At 39.8% G+C, this 22,511-nt stretch overlaps 2 protein-coding genes and 1 pseudogene across 2 annotated transcripts; 1 reads left to right on the top strand and 2 right to left on the bottom strand.

The window, feature by feature from the left end:
• Positions 1-201: 201 nt before the first annotated feature.
• On the bottom strand, positions 202-15,306 carry LOC129356179 (rho guanine nucleotide exchange factor 3-like; the record flags this gene model as incomplete). The annotated part of the gene is made up of 11 exons (XM_055025779.1): positions 202-2,308; positions 2,736-2,925; positions 3,024-3,194; positions 4,070-4,327; positions 4,407-4,483; positions 5,141-5,237; positions 5,304-5,365; positions 5,749-6,013; positions 6,632-6,739; positions 13,264-13,326; positions 15,121-15,306. Coding segments are annotated over 11 exons (1,956 nt in total), but the record flags the coding sequence as incomplete, so codon positions are not given.
• A 1,116-nt stretch (positions 15,307-16,422) lies between these two features.
• LOC129356173 (zinc-binding protein A33-like) lies at positions 16,423-19,344 on the bottom strand (annotated as a pseudogene).
• Positions 19,281-21,458, top strand: LOC129356174 (E3 ubiquitin-protein ligase TRIM35-like). Its single transcript, XM_055025775.1, has 2 exons — positions 19,281-20,704; positions 21,049-21,458. The coding sequence occupies exon 1, from the start codon at positions 19,281-19,283 to the stop codon at positions 20,661-20,663; it is 1,383 nt and encodes a 460-aa protein (XP_054881750.1). The 3' UTR covers positions 20,664-20,704; positions 21,049-21,458.
• The last annotated feature ends 1,053 nt before the right edge of the window (positions 21,459-22,511 follow it).

Below are 22,511 nucleotides of genomic sequence, written 5' to 3'. Positions count from 1 at the left end.
ATCCGATTAACTGATATTTTCTCAGATTAATGTTAAAATTCAGTTTTGTTCTTGAAGTTATTCCCTACACAAAATCAGAATTGATCGTATGATCGTAACATGAACTTTTCCATAATCCTGGTTTATTTGTTGCAGGGAAAATGTTTGCATCTCTTTTTTGCACTCATTTACAAATGACATCCAACCTGTACGCAGACAAAATCATTCAGACACTTTGGACATTTATTGAGTCTTTGATTAAACAAAGATATTCCTGAATTTCTTTTTTGTATGCATCAGAATAAAGGGGACAGTTTCCTTTCAGTGCTTCTGGGATTGGCAATCAGTTATGATCAACACTAGGACACATTTAGCTGAAATAATATTCCTGAATTATGAGTTACATATAATAAACAATAATTCAGGCATTCACATGAACATACTCCTCATATATAGTCTTCATGTACAATATATATATACATCAGCTTTCTCTTTACACAAAAACCACCTGGGATCTGTCTGAGATTTAAAAAACACAGAAACATAAACCGATGGACTCTTGGTTCTGATTTTAAAACTGAAAATGCTCTAAAAGATGAATGGTTCTGCTGCTAAATGGTTTCCTCTCCATTTCCACTGAAACTGGGTCAACTCCTCGCTGAGACAAACAATGAAATGTTTATAAAACAGCATTTAAAACCCCAAACCCACCTGGATGATACAAAATTAGCTTCTTTTTTTCCAAACATGAACGTAAAGCTGAATGCTCGGCACAAAATAAAACCAGGTTTTACAGTGAGAGTTAGAACAATGAAAATAGCGCCACCATCTGTCAGAGTGGCTAAATGAGCTGCAGCAAACAAAGCCAAATATAGTCTGTCTGCAATTAATTTTATTCGCTGCAGAAACACAAATTTTAGATTTTTCTCTAGTTTCTAGTTGAAATTATATACGTTTTACTGGATGATAAATTATTGCAATAAATGATCATTTTGTTTTGACGTCATTTTCAAATATTTTGTGAAAAACTCTTAACACTGGAACTTGAAGATGCACTGCAAAAACACAAAATATTACCAAGTATTTTTGTTCTAGTTTCTACTACAAATATCACAGAACACTTGAAATAAGTGAAAACTAAATAATAAGAAACTTTTCAGCAAGACAAAGGAGTTTGCTTAAACATTGATGAAAAAGTTCAGATTATTTAAAGTTAACGGGCCTGTGTTGTTACCTAGAAACCAAGTTCTAGTTCCAATGGCAGATTATTTCACTAAAACATGTTGGAGTGAAATAATCCAGCACGTTTTTAAAATAAAAATGTGCAGTAAGATAAAAAAATCTCAGAAAATGTCTAGAAAAGAGCAAGAAAATTTCACTTTGAAAAGAAAAAAAATTGCCTCAAGAAACTGAATTTTTTAGGACAAGTAAATAATTCTTGAATATTAATAAAGAAGTAGTAGTTTCACTGACAGATTGTTTTACTTATAACTTTGGAAACATTTTTCAAAAAGAATAGAAAAATCCAGCAGATCTAGTTTGTTATTAAAATAAATATTAAGAAATTATTGGCTTAAAACAAGATCTTTTGCTATCTTGCTGAAAATTTGTTTGAATTAGTTTCATCTTAATTAAAATGTACTAAGATGTTTGCATTAGAAACTAGACCTAAAATACCTGGTAAGATTTTGTGTTTTTTGCAGTGTAAGAGAAAACTTTAATAAAAAAAAAACACCCAGTTTGTGGTTGGAAGGTCACAGTTTAGCTAATATTAAGCAGTAGAACCAACATTTCGTTGAGTATTTGAATTGATTCTTTATTCGGTTGAATTCAGTTCTGATTATTTCACGTCAGCATCTGCAGATCATTTCCTCGTTGTCTCCGGAGTCCCTGCTGACTTCCTCCTCCTCCTCCTCATTCAGAGCGACCTTCCCATCTGAAGTCTCTGCTTCCTGGTCCATCCTGCAGCCTGCAGGTGGTTCTGGTTCCGGTGCCGACTCCGTCTCACCGTCTATCTCTGGTTCTACTGACGACGTCCCATCATTGTTAGCCATCATGCTCTCTGAGAATGAACCAATATCTTCCAGATTTAGATCTTCTGTCTTTGCCAAAGTTTCGTTTTTGATTCCTGAATCTTCGCCCGAATCGATCGGTTCTCCTGGTTCTGGTTCTGTGCGCCGTTCCGAGTGAGGAGTGTGCTCTCCCGCCGCCTCTTTGGCCTGCCGGATGCAGTTGATCCACTGCTGCTTGTTGAAGGCGTCGCTCGCCTGGAAGCAGTGCGTCTGCACCTGGCTTCCTGACCGGCACGAAACCCGGAAGAAGTTCTTGGCTGAGAAGAGAAGACAGTTAGTCTTAATGAAAAATTATTTTAAAAATATCTGGTAAAAAATCATCCAACACTCTAAAACAGGGGTGTAACTGTGGCTCTTACCTACAGAAATATACAAATTTGGAGAACTACACAAAATATTACCAAGTGTTTGGCTAATAGTGCAAATATTTTATCACACTTGAAATGAGACAAAACTAACTTACAAGTAACTTTTCAGCAAGAAAATATAGATGTTTTAAGACAATAATTGTTGAAGAATCATTACAAAGTGCTAGCTCCACTGGCAGATTATAAGTTACTTTACTCATAAAGTTACTTATGAGTAACTTTTCATTTAAATGAAAAGTTACTCATAAGTTAGTTTTGTCTTATTTCATTTGTAGAAAGATGTATGCGCTAGGACAAAATCTAAAATGTCACTGACTCCGCTCGCTGTTGCTGAAGGCCCCTCTGATGGACCCGCCCACTCTCATCTCGCCGTCTGATACGTCCTCCAGGTCCAGCTGGCGGATGGGGATGGGCTGGCGGCAGAGCTGGTAGCTCACCGGCTGGCTGTTCAGCGACACGGACCGGGTGATCACCAAAATGTCCTGGAACAGAAACACGTGGAGCTTCTGCAGAACCACAGAAAAACGACGAGTTTGGTGAGAAACTCATTGTTTGAAAACAGTGAAAGTGGATGAGAATGAGAGGAATGAGGAGAGACACCAACGATTCCTCTGTTGTTCTTCAGCTCTCCGTGGCAGCTGAGCGTCTTGGACCGGTCGATCAGTTGGTCCCGCCGTCCTTCATCCGAGTACAGCAGACGGTCCTTGTAGTGCTGACACTCCGACTCTCCGGTCCGCCTGTTGATGTCCGCCACCAGGCTCTGCACCATCAGCATCTGGAGGCCAGACACCAGCTGCCTTCAGATCGCAACAAGACTGGGAAATTATGACTTCCGGCTCGGAAAGGTCAGCTGGTCAAACTGGGAGGAACTCCCAAAACCACCAGCTTCGACTTCACAGGCAGGAAGCTGTGGTGGAAATGTTTTATTTTACAAAACACACATTTAAAATGCATCTAAATCAATGCTGCACTCTTAACTGAACGCGATGAAAGTGTTGTCATGATGCCAGGTTAGGGCCCTTCTAGATAGAACAATATTAAGAATAAATTTCCACAAAACTCCAAAATCTTAGATTGATCTAAAAAAATCTACAAAAAAATCTCAGAAATTTTTGAGTTTGAAAAGTTGAAAATTTGCAAGAAAATGTCAGATTTTTAAATTGGAAAAATTTCCTAGAAAAACTCAGAACTTTCTGAACCTCAATCATTTGCGGGAAAAAAAATCAAGTTTTAAGATTAATGTCTGAAATTTCATGGAAAAGAATTAAAAATTTATGAGTTTGAAAAGTAAAATATTTGCTAAGAAAATTATCCAGAATATTTAGATTAATTGGAGAAATAAAAAAAATAGAAAGAGAGAAAATACATTTTTGATTTTGAAAAAGCAAAATAAATTTGCTATGAAAAACTAGCAACATTTTTGACAGTAGTCAGAATGAACGTCTAGAACAGGGGTGCCAAAAGTCGAGGACCAGCATGATTTAAAGCGCCTGGATCCAGTGGTGCCTCATTAGAGGACCTCAGAAGAACTTTGACATGCTGAAAAGGTTGTTACACCCAGGTAGAGAACTGCAGCATGCAGGATCCCAGCCCTCGAGGACCAACTTTGGCCACAAAACAACCAGCAGAGCAGCCGCCAGGTTTCCTCACCGCTTCCTCCAGGTGCTGCCGGTCCAGGTGGTCGTTGGGCGTGTGCTTCAGGATCTCTCTGAGCAGCAGCGGGTACTTGACCAGCCGGCTGCGAGGGATGTCCAGGAAGTTCCACAGGTCCAGCTTCCTGCTGAACGGAGACTGCAGGCAGCGCTGCAAGAAGTCCTGGACCCGCCGGTCCTGCTTCTTCTGGTCCAGCAGGGCCTTGGCCTGCACCTGGTTGCTGCAGTACGGCGTGTAGGAGGAGAGACAAGGGAGCTGCAGGGACACGAGCACATCGCCATGAGGTTTCCCGCCCAGCTTCAAAGCTGATTCCATGAGACAGAGGAACGCTCACCCAGCCGGTCAGGATGTGTCCGACATTTTCTGTGGTTCCGTCGGGTTTCCTGGCGTCTCGTAGCCGACTCAGCAAGTCTGAGAAAAGTCAGAAATTGTTGCTGCGCTGCAAAAACACAAACGCTTTCCACAAGATTTTGGTCTAAATTCAAGTTTAAACATCTTAGCACACTTGATGAAAGACAAAACTAACTGAAAAGTAACATTTCAGCAATAAATCCGAGTTTGATTTTCTAACACCCTGGTTCAGTTCGACTGGCAACTACAACTTTGGGCTAAATATTTAAATACTAAATACTTAGCTCGCAAACTAAAATTGTTGGTTAACTAAATATTTAGCTTGCTATCAAAAGCTATTGAAGCTGAATATTTTATTGGTTAACTAAATAATTAGCTTTAAGATAAATATTTAACTCGCTAACTAAATATTTAGTTTGTAGCTCAATATTTACTGAACAAGAAAATTTTAAAACAAAATGTTCAGTTTGTAAATTAAATATGTAGCCTGAAAACTAAATATTGAGTTGGAAACTGCCATTTATAAATGAATGAATTTGAATGAATAATCTGGTGAAAATATGACTTCAATCAATGAACCACCATTTTTTCCTTCTTATAATTTAACACTCCAAATTTTTGCTGCCAACTTTTGACTCTAAATTTACAAACAGGAACTGACGTCAAATTTCAGTTTTAAATGTTTTATCTGGCCTTTAATCAGAAACCTGGTCTCACCTTCATGCAGAGGAATGAGTGACTCCAGAGTACCGAAGATCTGGTTCAGTTCCTGCTCCGTCATGATGGACAGCTTCAGCATCGGGTCGTGGTACGCCTGGAAATGAATCCATGTAAAAAGCAGGAAGACAGCAAAGCAACAAACAACCAGGCTGCTGTTTACCTTCTTGGCCAACTTTAGATCTTCCACCAAGTCTTGTTCTCCTTGAGCCAACTCAAAATGGCCTGCAGGAAACAGTTATGTGGAATGAAAAATCACAATTTACTTACACTGCAAAAACACAAAATCTTACCAAGAATCTTTGGTCTACTTTTTTTTAATGAGTCAAAACTAGTGGGGGATTATGTTAAATTACAAATCCCTAATATTTAGGGATTATTTCACTTAAAACATGGAAAACTTTATTTTTATAAGTGAAATGACCTGCCAAAGGAACAAATATTTTCAAAATTAAACAATTATTGACTTAAACTTGCATATTGTGCAGAAAAAGATCCTTGTAAGATGTTTTTCTTATTTAAATGATATGTTTACAGTAACATGCTGTTGTGTTTCTGCAGTGTGAAAACATAAATCTATTTCTCCTTCCTGAGAAGAGAAAAATGACCTCTTGTCTTTTGATCCTTTGGACCCAGAGTCGCTCCGACCCGGATGTCGAACGTCTCGCTCCACAGTTTGCTGTCGCGGCGCTTGGAGGCGGGGCCTGTTGCCGTGGAAACCCGCGACGTGGTCACGCAGGACGGGGGGCTGGAGACGGTCGCGGAAACGACACGCGACGTGATCGTGGACGAGGAAGAGGAAGGAAGAGGAGGAAGAGGCGCAGGATGCGGGAGAGTTGAAGCTCGACTCTCATTGCGGAAACTGACGGATCGCTGCAGGGATTTAAATGATATGATTTATTTTAAACGACCTGAATCTTCTGTCTGACTTTAACTTAAACTAAACTTTTCCTGCTTTATGTTCGTTTAGATTTGATCCATTTACTGAGTTGCAGGAATTGACTTTGCCTGAATTCAGATTAGCACCACTGTAATCCCAGATTACTAAAACCACACAGGGTGAGGGATTACCCTTCAATGTCAAGTTTTTGTACAAACTAAAAAAAAAAATCTGTTTCGTTTAAAGTTCTGTCCAAGAAAATCCATTAGAAATGAACTCAAGATTCAAACTCAACCATTATTATCAGTATTTATTACTCATGTTTATTCCAATTATTTCAGATTTTAGTGGCTTTTAAACATGTTCAGTCAAATCTTTAACTATGTTAAAAATTTCCAACATTAATATAAAACAATAAGCATAAATTTAAAATGTCCTCCAGTTCCAGTGGAAAATCTACATGACAATTTAAAGTTTATTGATCTTTGAGAATGGCGGATTATTTGAAACATTATTTATTCTCACTGTAACTTCTGGGACAATTTATGGCTCACAAGCATTTATTGTTATTTTGCAGCAGACGGCACATTGGAAGCGTGCAGGCGGTTCACCTGCAGAGTTTGGCTGATCCTCTTCAGCGACGTGGCTTTGACCGGAGGCAGCAGGCTCGCCAGCGCCGCCACCCGGGGAGCAGCTTTACTGCGCTTGGAGCCGGGATCCTGCAGGAAAAAACAAAAACGTCAAGAGTTCCTGATTTCATCGCTTTGAGAGAAATCTGCGCTGAGCAAACATAGCAGGCATGCACGACTAGAAAAAGTTAGGGATGTTCAGCTGTTGGGTGAAATTAAAAAATGCTCTATGAGTGTAAACCTTTGTCCAACTCTTTAGTGCTTAACTAGAGAGTTGAGCACTAAAGAGTTGTGCAGAAACTAGAACGACTAGTTTCTGCACAACTAGTTGTTCTCTGCAAGAAGCTTAATGGCTCCACCTTCCTGGGTTCAGTGAGAATATGTCTTTCTTTCTTTATGTGGGTTAGTGTTTAACTAAAAAGAGTTCAATAATTCTCTTTTCTTTTCCTACCAAAAACTGGATGTTAAAGTCTTCATTCTGGTGCTTTGGTCTCAACTGGCCTCTTTTAAGAACAGTTTAGTTTACAGAGACTTCATAATTCATTTTATTGTTTATTTATTTTTGGATATTTAAAATCTCTTCCAGTTCCAGGTTAAATGTTTAAACTTTAAATAGAATTTAAAGTTTATCGATCTGTGAAAATGTGTCCTTAGCATAACAATATTATCATTTATCGCAATAACTACTGAGGCAATTTATTGTCCAGCAACATTTTGTATCGTAACAGGGCTATCAATACCAACACTTTTTATGATTTAAGTTGGATTTATATTGAAATATCTGACCTTGAGTTTTGTGCTTTCTCTTTTGAATCATTCAGTTGTATAATAGCTTAAAACAAGCTTCTGATACCTGCTGAAAGTTACTTGTAAGGTAATTTTGTCTTATTTTAAGTATAAGAAACTAAATCAAAAAACAGTGGAAGTGGACTGAACACAGATCCTTGAGGTGCACCACAAAATTAGGATTTTAGATGAATCATTTCTCGTATCTGCTGCTTTCTTTGACAATAATGATTTTCCTGAGAGTGTCCAGAGGCCTGCTGCGGTCACCTGTTTGTCCTGGATGTGATCGCAGTTAAATCAATGGAAGGCAGTAAACTGACCTGCTGGAATACGGAAATATAAAATATGCTCTTCCAATCTATGTTTTTGTTTTAAATTATGTCAAAAACTTCTTTAAATATTAGCTTCTAATCCAGAAAACAGAGATGACAGATAAAAGCTAGAAAAGAAACAGATAAAAGATGAATATTTAAATGAGTGAAAGAAAGAAGCAGATTATATTGTAAGTGAGGATAGAATCTGGTCCATCAAACAGCTACAAGATAAAGACAGAAATATGAATAATTTCTCACATAAATGTTTTGTTTCCAATTCAATTACTTTACAAATAATTTCAACAAATTAGAAAAGGCAAAAAATAGAGATAAAAGAGGAGAACAGACAGCATAAACTGGAGCTAAATAACATAAAAATAGATAAAAACTACAGTGAATCAATGACAGGATGTATTTAGAGAGCAAAAAATTAGATTTAGATCATTTAGAAAAGAAAAAATACAAAAACTAGAAAATAAAGTTTGTTCAATTTTGGGTCAGATAAGAATAAAACCAACATATGCAAATCTAATGTAAACTCAGACACTACAGATAAATATGTCTTTCATTCTCCATTTAACAATGAAAATGAAAATATCTTCAGATTTCTGTGTGATTTCCACCACAGATTGACTGGAGGAAGGTCTCACCTCCTCCTGTTTCCCCATGTTGTGGTTCTGAGAGGTAAACCCAGAGGTCAGCAGGTGTCCAGCACAGAAACCGGGCCTCTGACCTGCCACCATGCTGACGACCCCAGACTTCAACAGGTCCCGTTAGAGCGCCACCGAATCATCATCTCATGCAAAGCCCAGGAAAAGCTCCCACTGATCCTCCAGGACTTTAAAGTTCACAGAAGAAAACTGGAGGTCTGTTCTGAGCAGACCGTCCAGGAGAAATGTCCGAACACGGCGTGAATCCTGAGATCGTCTGCTCCTCTGTCCCAGCGCTGCCTGAGATAACGGGTCGCCCCTCCCTCACAGACGCTCCGGTCCTGCGCTCTGGTTCTGCGCTCTGGTTCTGCTCCACTTACTCGGCTCGGTCCCTCTCTGATTTCCTTCCTTCCATTCTTATTCTTCCACCTCATTTCCAATGCCTCGGCTTGATGTACCAACATTTCTGCTCCAAATGAAGTCCAACCGTTTATTTTGCTCTCTGGTCATTTATAAATATCTTGTGTTGATGTCAACAACAAACAGCCACAGAGTATCTTTAAAGCAATCTTTCTCAAACTGTGCTGGTCTGCAAGGTACTGCATGATCATTCATTTGCTGCATACAGCTGGCTTATCAAAGAACTGTGTTAAAAGTAATGAACAAATAAGTAGGTTAAGATGCATTATAGTAAGAGGCTGGTGGAAAGAAAATGATGCCATGAATACTTATACAATTGCAGAAAGTAATTTCTGCAGGAAAGTTTTGGTTTCTTTGTGTGAGTTGCCAAACTTTGGTTTTTAGAATACAATTAGAAACGCAACGCGCCACCAGAAAGCCGATCTACGTCTGCCAGGCCTGGGGCTGCTGAGTGAGATTCAGCAGTAACCGGCCGTAAGCAGTGCTGCTCCACATGCTGACTAACTGCATCCAAACATCCAAAATAAAATTATTTACATCAGGCTAAAAGAAAAGTTCTGTTTCTGCCAAAGCAACTCAAGTCTATTTTTCTTCTATCATACTCCTAAACTACAAATAGCATGAACATGTTATTAAAGCACATTTGTTGTAAAGAACAACAACTGAACAACTTTGATTTCCATGTCTTCCATCATTGAAATCCACGTTTTCAGACTCTGTAAATAACCCAAAATAGCTCAGACATTTTGTTAGCAAGCTAAGTAGTGAGTTAGCAAGCTAAAAATTTATCTTGCTAACTCAATATTAGCTTCAAACTAAGTATTTCATTAACAAGCTAAATATGTATTTTTCAATTAGCTCCAGATAAAATATTTAGGTAGTTAGTTAAGATCTTAGCCCACTACCTTAATTGGCCAGCTAAATATTTACTTTGAAGCTAAATATTGAGTTAGCAAGCTGAATATTACATTTACTGACAGTATTTAGCTTCAAGTTAAATACTTATCTTACCTGCAAACTGATTTTTAACTAGTTTGTAAGCTAATTATTTAGCTTCAAACTAAATATTTAGCTTTAGTTTTAAGCTAAATATTTAGCAATACAAACAGCATAAGTTGCACCTGAGAGTTTATACTGGTTTCCACTGCCATAGGCGACTGTCATCTAAATAAACTTTTATCTAAATAAACTTTTATCTAAATAAACTGTTATTCAAATATATTTATTTATGTCAGTATTTTTGTCAGTATGACCTCAATTCTGAAGTTATTAGAACTGATAGTAGAGCTGGTACTGGAGCTACTGGTTGCACTGGGAACGCCAGTCTGCTCAATAAAAGGGAGGGAGAGATGTGAGCCTGCAGGCGGCCAAAGCCGTGTCCTGCTTTTGTCCAGCAGTTTCCAGATCAATAACCATGTTTATTGGTGGCATTACTAGTTATTTGGTGAGAAAATGAACATGAGATGTTTTCCCTATGTGGACAGAATCATAACAGAGATTCTTAAGAAATTCCCATGTTTAGGTATGGATGGAAAACCTGATGCTCTATTTACAAGTAAACAAAAATAAATGGATAAAGAGTGACATGTAAATCCAGAAAAGGTTAATCTAGGATAAAAACTGCTTAGAAAGTCTTTTAAAAATAAATAAATATCCTCATTCTGTTAAACTGTGACTATCATTGGAGTCAGCGAACTCTGACACTTCATGGTCGCTAAAACAAAAGCAGCTCCACCTTTGAATCAGTGCTATTGTCTAAACGAAGCAGCTTGTCTGCACACGTCTCAGACAGACCCGCCTTGTTCGTGGACATTTTCCCACTAAAAAGCTGCAAAGAAGCGACTCAAATGTTGAGCTGAACAACTGTGCAATAAAAAACTTTTTCAAAAAGAAATAAAAGTGTGTCACTGCCTTTTATTTAATATTTCTTCCCTCAGTGTGATCTTTGAACAACATCGATCGCGGAGCATCTATAATGTTGCCTGAGGTTTCAATTAACTAGTGGGGACATGAAATCAATGGCGACTGTGGATCCAAACTTCACAGTAAAAACTCATTATAACTACAATTTGTCCTGAATTTGCACTAAATAAGTAAGTCAAATTGAATTTAACGGCATTAAATTGTTATTGTTCTTAGCAACTGTGAATTAGTGCTATAAAATTAAACTGTTTCATCATTATAGTTATTATTTGTAGCTTTGAATTATTGTTATAAACACAGAGTGAAATGTAATTATTATTAATATCATTTGTTCTAACTGTAGAACAAATTATACTTACTTTACTTACTTTGTAAGTAAATAATAAAAATAATGTTGTGATTTGGTGTTGTAAAAATAAGCTGAATTGAATATATGTAGACATAATATATAATATACATTATATACACATATATTATGTCTATAATATAGTTATACCTGTATGATTATCCTATATACATAAATTATATGTATGTAATGTAATTATATTATCTATATAATGATATGTAATATTATTATTATTTTAATAATATTACATATTAACATTATATAAGTAGTAGTAGTCATATTGTATAACGTCATACTTATTATAATATTGACCTTTTTATTAATAGAAGAGGCAAAAACTATTTCAAAGTTAATCAGGAGTTGAATGCTAATTTTTTAAAATTAAAATCCAAACACAATTGATCATTAATAAAATGTTAAATAAAACAAAAAAGGAAATATCTAAAAATATGAAGTGATTTCTCCTGGACTAGAAGTTTAATCTTTATATTTTAATGATAATAATGTTGTAGTCACGTATTTCACCTACATTTTTTACGTTTACAGGTAGATTTTTAAAGAGACAGCATAAAATTACAAGTGGTTTAAAACTTTTGCACAGATCTGTGAACTCTGTGATTGTTATTTCATTTGTAATTCATTTAAATGTGACCAGCAAGTGTTTTTTTTTTTCCTGATGTGGTCACTTGTGTATGTTTGTACATGTTGATCAGCAGGGATGGATGAGTTGGATGGACCCTCCTGTCGCGACCTTTGTCCTTTAGAATCAGATATGGCCGCCCCGGTGTCCTGCAGAACACAATCGTTCTGTGTGTGATTCACTCTGCTGTGGCACTCAAACAATGGGCCGTAACTTATTCCAGGTCCCATATCTGCCGGCGCTGCTCCGAACAAAGTAAGACTGATGGTGTGTTCGGGCTGTTTGTCCCGCCGGAGCGTGCTGAGCCTGGTCCACTTCCTGCGCCGGGCCGAGCAGACGGGTCCACTTCCTGTGCCGAGACGGGGGAACCCGGGAAGGCACGCCGATAAAAATACAGCAGGAGGGGCGCAACATGAAGCACAGCTTGGTCATAATGTTCTGTAGCAAACGTTTGTCTTTTCTCTTGAGAATCGTTTTTAAAAATACATTATTTTATTATTATTATATTATTACTTTTATCTGTTCCTCCAAATAACATTTAGTATTTGAAGGGGCAGTATTGTGTTATTGCGTGTTTTCCAGACACATTTATAGCACAATAAAGTAACTATGTTTCCTTCAGGTGTTAGAAAAATGCTCTCTATCAAAAATGACTGAAAAGAAGTTTTACTTCTTAATTTAATACCTTCAAACTGGGCCTCTGTTTCTTTAAAACTCCTCCTCTTTCTGCAGCTCCACCCTCAGAAAGTCATCACAACATGGCTTCTCTGTTAGCCCGTTAGCAAAGTTTCTACCAGCGTTTCATGGAGAAGCAGATCCTATGATGAGATCAGCAGGTGTGCAGCTCCACCAGGTGTTTGCTAAGTGCTATTGGCTAGTCTGAAGGAGCTGAGTGGGGAGGAGCTATGCCTCTGAGGCAGATCGGGGTCCATCCAGGTGTTTTTCACAGCTGATTGGTTGCCATGCAGATTAAAGGATTTGCATGAAAGAATCAAGGCAACACTCCAGGTTTATTTTTGATGAGGGAATAAGATTACAACTCAAAACCGATTTTAGATTATAATCCAAGTTTAATCCTGCTGATAAAACTCGACTGGACCCGACTAACGGCACACACTACTACAACAAATTTTTAGTAATTTTTATAGAGCCACCATTTTATTTATCCTTTGGGTTTACAACCTAAATATTGACTGGAAATTATGCAAAAAAATCCCTAACTTGATTTCCAACACAATGACAATATATATATATGTTTAGGTTAGGTTTATATTATTTTCCTTCCTGAAAGCTTCTTGCCTCCCTTCCACTTGCTGAGGGTCACAGCTATGCAGCCGAGCAGCAACAGCAGCAAACGCACAACTACAGCAATAAAACCAGGCGCTGCTCCTATTTTCATTTCAAAGGTGTGAACGATTCACTCTCTCTTTCAGGAAGTGGTCAGACCTCTCAAACCATTGTTTCTCAGACGTCTCATTGGTTCTGGGCTGAGAGCGACGGTTCAGCATCAACCAGAACCAAAGAGATGAACTCACATTGATGTCCAGACTGCAGAGGCTGAGGGCGTCTGCATCTCTGCTGGTCTGCTTTCTCTTCTTCTGCAACACAAAACACAGGAAGCAGGATTTTAAGCGCAGATATGATTTAAACCACCTTGATTTCCGCCAAATCTAATTGTAATTGGCCAGTTTCTGGAGGTTTTTTGTGCTAGATTCATCTGTAATTAATCACAGAGTGTTAATTATGTAAGTGTGAAAAGCAGGAAGTTTAAGAGAATAAAGAAAATATTTTTCTAAAGTCTGATTGGCTAGTCTCAACCTCCCTTTAGTTCATTGTCTGGTAAATATGAGAGAGCTCCTAATTGGTCCAAAAAAAATCCCCTCAATAAGCCAATTAAAACTTAATCCAAAATTCACTCATCAGTCAAAAATGTTGCACAGATTTTTTGCTAAATTTCCACAAATGTGCCCAATGAACACAAAGAGATAGCATGTAATTTTAATAAAATATGTTTTCTACATGTCTGTTGAATCTCTCGTCATGTAGAGAAAGAGACAGATAACCTGTTAAAAAAATAAAACTCCTCCACCTCCTCCCTGTGGTCCATCTGTCGCTCCCAATTAAAAACAACCAATCAGCACTTTAAATGTTAAAATCCCTTTTTAGAAGGTTTGTGCAGCAATTTTATGTCTTTTGAGAAGTCCATGCTATGGCAAACGTAAAGCTTAAGAAAAATGTAAACTTATTGAAAAAGAAGCCCAAAAGCTGCAATTTTAGGCCACAACGACTGCAAAAAAACCCAAAAAAACTCTGACTGCATTGTCTTCTGGAAGTTTGTCATAAAGCTAAACACTCAAACTGGAAAACTGGAGACATTTCAATTATATCTTTGTTTTTCATGCAGAGTTTCTGGAAACAAAGAATAAATTTGTAATAATGCTCCTCAGAATGACTGATCTTCATCCTGAACTGTTCAGCATTTCATCACTCAGGTAATAATCATCAATAACAACTCTCTTCACGCTCTCAACAACAGGAACAAGGAACCAAGCTTCCTGTCTGCTGCCATGGCGACAAGAAGAGGAAAAAACAGTCACATAAACAGCAGGGGGGACAACAGAGCAGAAGAGAAGAAGAAGAAAACAGGGGGCAGAAAAAGAAGGATGTTGTGATCGGTGAGACAATAGCGGGAAGTCTGCTGTTTGTTGGGAGTTGTGTCCCGACTCTGCTGTTGTTACACAACTATAACTACAGAAATCAGAGAAGAAGAGCTTCTTCATCCCAAATAAGGTCAATCTACTTCTTCCAAACCTCTCCTGTTATTTACCTGAAATAATCTCTTCCAGACAGTCTGTTTAACGGTTTCATTCAAAATATTGCTTCTGATCACAATCACTAAGGAAAAGACGTTCAGGTCTGTTTCCCCACATGCCTTTACTGGAAGGAGCAGCGCAGATTTCATCCTGACCATGAAAAGGTGACAACAGGTATTGATGTAGATTCATACTCAACCATTTTCAGGCCATAAGAACCGAGCTAGATGAAAAAGTCCCATCTGGATGGGCAGGAGGGGTGAAAGAGGTCCAATGGTTTCTGCACATGTTCCGGCTACGGCAACAATGCCTCACAGGTACAATGGTTCAGGAAGACATTGTGTCCATATTTCAGAACAAAATATCTGGTTAATAGAAAAGGTTTTAAAGGATTTGAAAAACTTCACTTCCACCCTTTCTTTACACTCTTGTCCCTAATTGATCTTATTTGTTATTTTTTTTCCGAGAGGCATTTTGTTTTGTCTCGTTACTTTGACTTTACAACACAAACCTAGGAATCTTAACTCTCCAGAGTTTAAAATGAGCCAACAGAAGAAGCTGAAGTCCGATCTGATTTACCCGATAGTAAACAAAGAGGCAGCAGCCCATCATCAGGACCAGATTTACTCCTCCACCACAGAACGTCTGCCGCTCCTCTTCCTCCAGGTCACCTTGTTGGTTCCCCAAAGTCACATCAGCTGTCCTCCCTGTTCTCCAGGCACCATCCAACACTTGAACCAACTTCTCCGTTAATCTCTCCTCCAGTCACATTTTACTCAACACTTTTCTTTCTCCATAAAACTGGACACTTATCGTTCGTCCTCCTCCCGTTTGTTCCTTCAAATTGTCCTTCTTCTCTCAAAACGTGGCTCTTCTCAGTCCTTCTGTCCAGCCATGAATTTCTCCATCTGCCTTCTTGCCCTTCAGCTTCTCCCTGAGTGGATCCACAGACCCTCAGGAACAGGAACCCTTTCACAATATGTGTGTGCGTCCACTCGGTTCCCACCGGACAAACAGGAAATGACGGCTGATGGGAGAAGAAACAGCCGTCTAAAATTAGGAGCTCCAGGAGACAGAGTGACACCAGAGGTAAAAATCCCTGAGACATGAAGAGTCTGATGATCATCTTTCATTTCCAATGGTTTTTATTTCCAGAGACTTTTGGCTCTTGTTCCCACTGCTGGTTACTCGCTGGATTTTGTGATGTATTCAAAATTAATTAAGCTTCTAATAATAGTTTTTCACAATTAGTGCATTTTTTGCAATATTCAAATCTTCATACTCCCTTTCTGTGTCTATAGAAACCATCTGAACTGGACTCTTGCATAGACACATGAATCTACTTTTCATTTTGCTACGGTCTTTCGATACCACCTATTTCTCCATAAAATATTATTTATGTCAAAAAAAGTTTTTTTAAGCCTTTGCAAAGGTACAGCTTACATCACAGACTTTAATCTCAGAGTAATTCATTTGTTATATGGTTTTTTACCACATACAGAATGTATTTGCATTGAGATGGTACCTGGAGCAGCAGGAGGGAGGATAGAAGTGAAGAATGAGGCCAGGAAGTATAGAGCAAAGACGGTCCTCATCTTTTGTCCTGCACCTCATTACACTCATCCGTCTTTGCTCTATACTTCCTGGCCTCATTCTTCACTTCTATCCTCCCTCCTGCTGCTCCAGGTACCATCTCAATGCAAATACATTCTGTATGTGGTAAAAAACCAGATAACAAATGAATTACTCTGAGATTAAAGTCTGTGATGTAAGCTGTACCTTTGCAAAGGCTTAAAAAAACTTTTTTTGACATAAATAATATTTTCTGGTATGACAGGAAATAATGTTAAGGCAATGGATATTTGGAAGAAAGACACTATGTTGCTGTGGGAAATGTTTAATAAATCAGAAAATTAAGCATCTGTTGCACTGGCGCCAACTTTATTGCTTGTAACATTTCCTTTGACAACTAAACTGTAAATTTAATATTTCAGTTGTTCATAATGTTTAGGTAAACAATAAATTGCATAGAACAAAAGAAATATGATCACATTTATAAATGACAGTTTTTCTAAACTAAACATTTACTAACCAGATTGTCAGCTTGAATCAAAATAGATGCAAGGATTAAAACATTTATGATACGGTGCTTAATCAAAAACAAGTAGCTTTTGATTCATGTCAGTCTGGAAAAACTCAAATGGCTGCTGCAGGGATCATGCAGGCTGTCTGGCGAATAACTCGCAAATGTCATTCTAAGTAAGTTAACCTTGTGTTGTGGTGCGTAACAGAGGTGAAAAGTCTTTTTTGAACAGTTCTATGTACTGCTGTGGCTCTGAAAGTTCAGGTCAAAGTCCTGAACTTTGACTTGAACTACACCCAGATTATCAGATCTGATTACGAGTTGTAACCTAAAAAACAAAAATTAAGAAAATATGGGGAAAAAAGGAAAAGTATAGTTCACTTATACCTTGGGCTGGCTGACTAAATCAGCTTCAGAATTGAAATCAGAGCCATCATCATCACTATAAAGCTGATTATTATGAGCGGTGGGACTTTAGTTGAGCCGTTTGCTGGTAAAATCTTCAGAGGGATTCTTCTTCCATTGCTGAAATACGGAAAAAGAGTTTCCTTGGAAATCTGAGTGAAGGAGTGGATGTGATCCCCAGTGTCCAGATCAAAAAACGACAATTTCCTTCTGTTGCACCGCAGGTGAACTCTGACCTTTCGAAACTTCTCTAATTGGTGCAACCTCACCTTCTGCTGTGGAGAGATCGCTGAGTATTCATTTTTCTCAAACTTTATGATCCATAATCCAGACTTAATGTCTTTCTTCCTGTAGGCAGAAAGCGCTGCCACACCCAGACTCCAGTGATCCACATCTCCCACTTCCACGTCCCAGCTGTGGGATCCGGAGAGAAACCCCTCCGATCCCAGGACGCAGCGGTAGTCGGCGATTGTCTCTGGGATTTTGGGACGTTTTTGCCTCCTTGTGTACCTCAGACTCGTCAGATCTTCAGAGAGGGAGAGGTGCGGATGAGCCGTGTTTGGATCCAGAACCACCGGCGTGGAGGAGATCGTTTCCTCCATCTTGACCCAGACAGATCGGGCCAGGTTGCCCAGGTGTTCACCGGCGTTTAGAACATATCCGAAGCCAGGCGGGGGTCGTCCAGCACAGAGCACTGCTGGATGTTTTTCACTGTGGTCTTGTAGTTTTGCAGAAATGTGACGTTTTCAGCTTTCAGCTTCTCTGTGACTCGGATTGCTTCTGAAAGCAAAGCTGTGTTTCTGCTCAGATTTGCAGCATCACGTCTCAAGAATTTATTGTTGGTCTTTGCTCTGTACCTCACAGCAGCAACCCTCTTCTTCTCCTCCTTTTGGAGAAACTGGTGAAACTTCTTGAACTCCTCTCTAATCTGTGCCTCTGTGTGCTCAGCCTGGGTCTTTATGTAATTTTCTTTTTCTTCAAATTGTTCTTCAGCGTCTTTGAAGAGTTTCAGCTTATTCTGCAGGGGCAACAATAAGATCTGCACTGTCTTTTTGCTTTCCTTTGCGACTTCGTCAATCGGTCTGAACCTGTGGCTGTTGTGCGCCTTTGAATCTCGACAGATGACACAAACAGGCTCCTGGTGGTCCAGGCAGAACAGCTTGAACTTCTCAGAGTGCAGCCTGCAGAGAGCCTCTGAGTCACCATCATCTTTTCCTTTCTTCAACGCAAAGGTCTCACACAGGTTTCTCAGAGCCAAGTTGCGAGGCGGCTGTCTCATCTGAGAGATGCTCTTGCACACGGGGCATTTGCACTCCTGCTTATCCCACCACCAGGACTTCACACAGTCATTGCAGAAGCTGTGGCTGCATGGCAGGACAACCGGGTCTTTGAAGATGTTGTGGCAGATGACGCAGGTCAGATCCTCCTCTGGTCTGAAGGACATTTCAGCACAAAAATAGAAAATACTCAGTGTAGTTTCAAAAATCCTGACTGTTCAAGTTTACTTCTGTTTGGAAGGAGTTCCAGCTTCTATGTTGGTGAAATGAGCTTTATGTTTCGTTTGCGTGGAAGTCATGAATCATTGCGGCTGGAATTACCTGGTTTTTCCTGTTGGTGCAAAGTGCGTAAAGGGGTGGAGCATCGCCTCCTTATCTCCATAACACACAGGTAGCAACACAAGGACAACCTGGAGTTAAAGGGGTGGATTTGTTTTTATACGAATGGACATGAGGGCTAGATCAGTGCCAGAGACTGCACTGATTTACAGACACCTGTTTAGAGTTCCAAAAAAAAAGGAAAATTCCCGGTGCAGGTCAACCCGGGTAGCAAATATTTTAATAATTCACAACAATCAGAGGTGAGCAGAGTACCCAGAAATTGTACTTAAATATATGTTTAGTCAAGTCACAGTAAAAAGAGCCAGTTTAGATTTTGGCGTGGCGTTTGCAGTGCAACCATAAGATAAGCAGGAGATGGCAACAGTTCCTCCCTTAATACGAGGAAGCGATAAGACCCTGACCAATATGGCGGCCGCGTTCACGTATGTCTGTGGCGGGCTTCGACAGCACGTCACCGGAAGCAGCATTTGTTTACCTCTGGAGACCTCAGAGACTCCGGAACCTAAAACTTTGTCGTCCGACTGACTTTGTGAACTGAACGTAAGTTTATTTAACACTCAGAAATAAATATATTTAGAGCGAAACGCGGCTCTAACTTTCTGTTTTTACCTTTGCGGCAGCGTTAAGACAACATGGCTTCAAATTTAGAAGAAGAACTGTCCTGCCCCGTTTGTCGGGACATCTTCAGAGACCCGGTCCTCCTGTCCTGCAGCCACAGCTTCTGCAGGGCCTGTCTGAACAGGTGGTGGACGCAGAAACAGGTCCGGAAGTGTCCGGTCTGCAACTGCGACTCCGACCGCAAGGAGCCCACGTGCAACCTGGTGCTGAAGAACACGTGCGAGGCTTTCCTCCTGGAGCGTGAAGATGTCTGCCAGCTGCACTCAGAGAAACTGAAGCTGTTCTGCTTGGACCACCAGCAGCCGGTGTGTCTCATCTGCAGGGACTCCCAGCAGCACAGCGGCCACGTCTTCCGCCCCGCAGCCGAGGTGGCGCAGGACCGCAGGGAGGCGCTGCGGAAGTCCATCATGCCCCTCCAGGAGAAACTCAAGCTTTTCACAAAAGTCAAGGAAGACTTGGACCTGACTGCCCAACACATTCACTCCCAGGCCCGACTCACGGAGGCCAGGATTCGGAAGGAGTTCAGGATGCTGCAGCGGGTTTTGCGTGATGAAGAGGAGGTCAGGGTGGCTGCGGTGAAGGAGGAAGAGGAGCAGAAGAGTCTGAAGGTGAACGAGAAGATTAAGGTTCTGGACGGAGTAATGTCTGCTCTGTACGACACCATCAAATCTGCAGAAAGGGCGCTGAGATGTAAAGATGCTGCGTTCCTGCAGAGCTCCAGCGCTGCAGGAGCGGAGCAGCAGCGCCCCCTGCCGGAGCTGCCCCCGCCGGCTGCAGGCGCACTAATGGATGTGGCCAAACACCTGGGCAACCTGCGCTTTAACGCCTGGAAGAAGGTCAAACACATGGTGTCCCGTACGCCAGTGGTTTTGGACCCAAACACGGCCGGACCGGGACTGATCATCTGCGAGGATCTCGCTGCAGTGAGGCGGGGAAGCAGACAGAAACTTCCCGGGAATCCCGAGAGGTTTGAGTCGGAGGGGATTGTTTCGGCCTCCAGGGGCCTCACTGCGGGGGTCCACTTCTGGACCGTGGAGGTGGCAGACTGCAGCAGCTGGTTCGTTGGCGTTGCAGAAGAATCGTTCAAAAGGAAGAAACCGATTCAGTTCAGGTCAGGATTGTGGGCTGTTTGTTTTTCCAAAGAAAAATATTCCTATTTCTCCTCAGGAGCGCCCGCCAGCTTCCACGTTACAGGAAAACTGCAGGCCATCCGGATCCATCTGGACCTGGATAGGGGAAAACTGTCCTTTACCGACCCCAAAACCCTCAAGCACATCTGCACCTTCTCACACAGCTGGTCTGAGAAAATGTTTCCCATTTTTTACGTGGGAGGCGTCAAACCAATGAAGATATTACCGTCAGAGGGCGGCGGGCCGGAGGACGAGGACAAGGAGTAGGACGCCATCATGGATGAGAAAAGGCCGATATCACTTCTTCTGTGGGTCTGAATTAGGAATAAATAATCCTATAAATGAATGAATCAACACATTTGTATGGAAAAGGATTCAGGAGAAAATAACTCTGAAATTAATCTCAAAGTTCAGTTTAGACTCAGAATTCAGACTATTTTTGAAACCAATTTCTGATTTTAATCTCAGAATGTTGACTTTTCTGGAAATTCAGATTCCCGCCCAAAAAATTATAGAAAATTATACAATCTTTCATCAAACAGTTGTTCTGTTAATTTTGGTTGCAATAATGAAAACCATCTGTTTAGTGCACAGCAGTCTAACTTTGAATTACAGAGTTATTATAAATTGTCATTTTCTGTGTTTTTTCCAGACCAAGAATCATATTGTTGTTACGTTGACTAAATAATACATATGGCTGAAAATGTTTCCCTAAGAAGAGGACTGACAGCTTGAAGCAGCTTTGCTGCGTTGTTTGCATTTAGTTATTTGCCTTTTTTATCATTTCAATTAAAAAAAAGAAATAAAAATATTTAGAAACATCTAAAAATGTCTTTTCTGTGTTAGTTATGACATATGGAGCAGTTATGAGTTTGGCTTTGCAGCTTGAAGGTCTTGGGTTCAAATCTTTCTGTATGTGATGATGGATCATCATTTTATAACTGAAATGGGGGATTAAAACGTTGGCAGCAGACGTTTCCTACAGCAAATCAACAACAATCCAGATTTATCAATTTAAAAAAAAAAGATTTTTTCTCTTGATTTCTAATTTCTCATAAAATACTAAATGCTTAAAATAATGATGAGAATAAAAAATTCCTCCCTCTTTCTTTAAATGTGACTTATTTGGATCTACTGTTCTTGCAAACGTTGGTTTCTCCACAGCTTCCACCCGTTTCCACCAGGTTGAGGTTTGGGCTTTGACTGGTCCGTTTTGGATCCTGGTGTCATCAGCAGCTGTTGGACAGATATCGCTGTTATTGACAACATACCAGGAACAACACAAAGATTTTTACAGACTTAAGTTGTAAAAAAAAGGAAGATATGCTTCAAGATGGCAGTTTTACAGTATGTTTCTCTCTTATAAAATAATAATTTTCAGACTTTTTTTTAGGCAGCAACAATCACTCCCATTGGTCATTACTGATGTCTTTCCTGCAACCATTTGAAGTTGCAAACTGAAGTCAATAACTGGATGTTTTATCGCATTCACTAACTTCAGGCACAATTTCCTTTAAATGAAAGCAGAGACGTGCTCACATGTTGCTGCCAACAGCAACATGTGAGTTTTATTTGTGTAATAATGTAGCTGGAAACTTTCGTGTCTCATTTTGACCATATTAGTTCAAATCTTGGTGTATAATCTGTTTCAAAAACCAAAGGAAGTGATTAATGCATCCAGCTCCTCCATAAAATCGCTATGATTACACAACACTCTATTAAAAGCCACAAATCTCAGCAAATCAAACTGGACTCGTTTGGCTTCAGGACTAAAAATAATGTGTTTTTTTGTGGATCAGCTGGGTGACGGCACTTCCCGGGAACTCGACCCAGAGACCAGGAATACCTGGCATTCCTGCAGGGAGTAGGTCAGCTGAGCGCTGGGAAGTATGGAATCCAACCTGATGCCCCTTTAAAGCTCTTACATCACATTTTCATTTATTTGTGCTGAAACCTAAAGCTGACATTCATTTTTAGATCACAGTGCAATTTTTTAAAATGGAGATGAGTTATAAGATTCAGTATTTAAAATGTCAACAGTTAACCCTCATTCTATTCTATTCACTGAATTTCTGTGGAAAGTGGCTCCAAACTATTCGTGGAGTATTAACAATA

Source organism: Poeciliopsis prolifica, unplaced genomic scaffold (assembly GCF_027474105.1).
Source record: "Poeciliopsis prolifica strain line A6 unplaced genomic scaffold, Auburn_PproV2 SCAFFOLD159, whole genome shotgun sequence".
NCBI classification, from domain to species: domain Eukaryota; kingdom Metazoa; phylum Chordata; class Actinopteri; order Cyprinodontiformes; family Poeciliidae; genus Poeciliopsis; species Poeciliopsis prolifica.
This window is presented reverse-complemented; position numbering and strand designations above follow the sequence as displayed.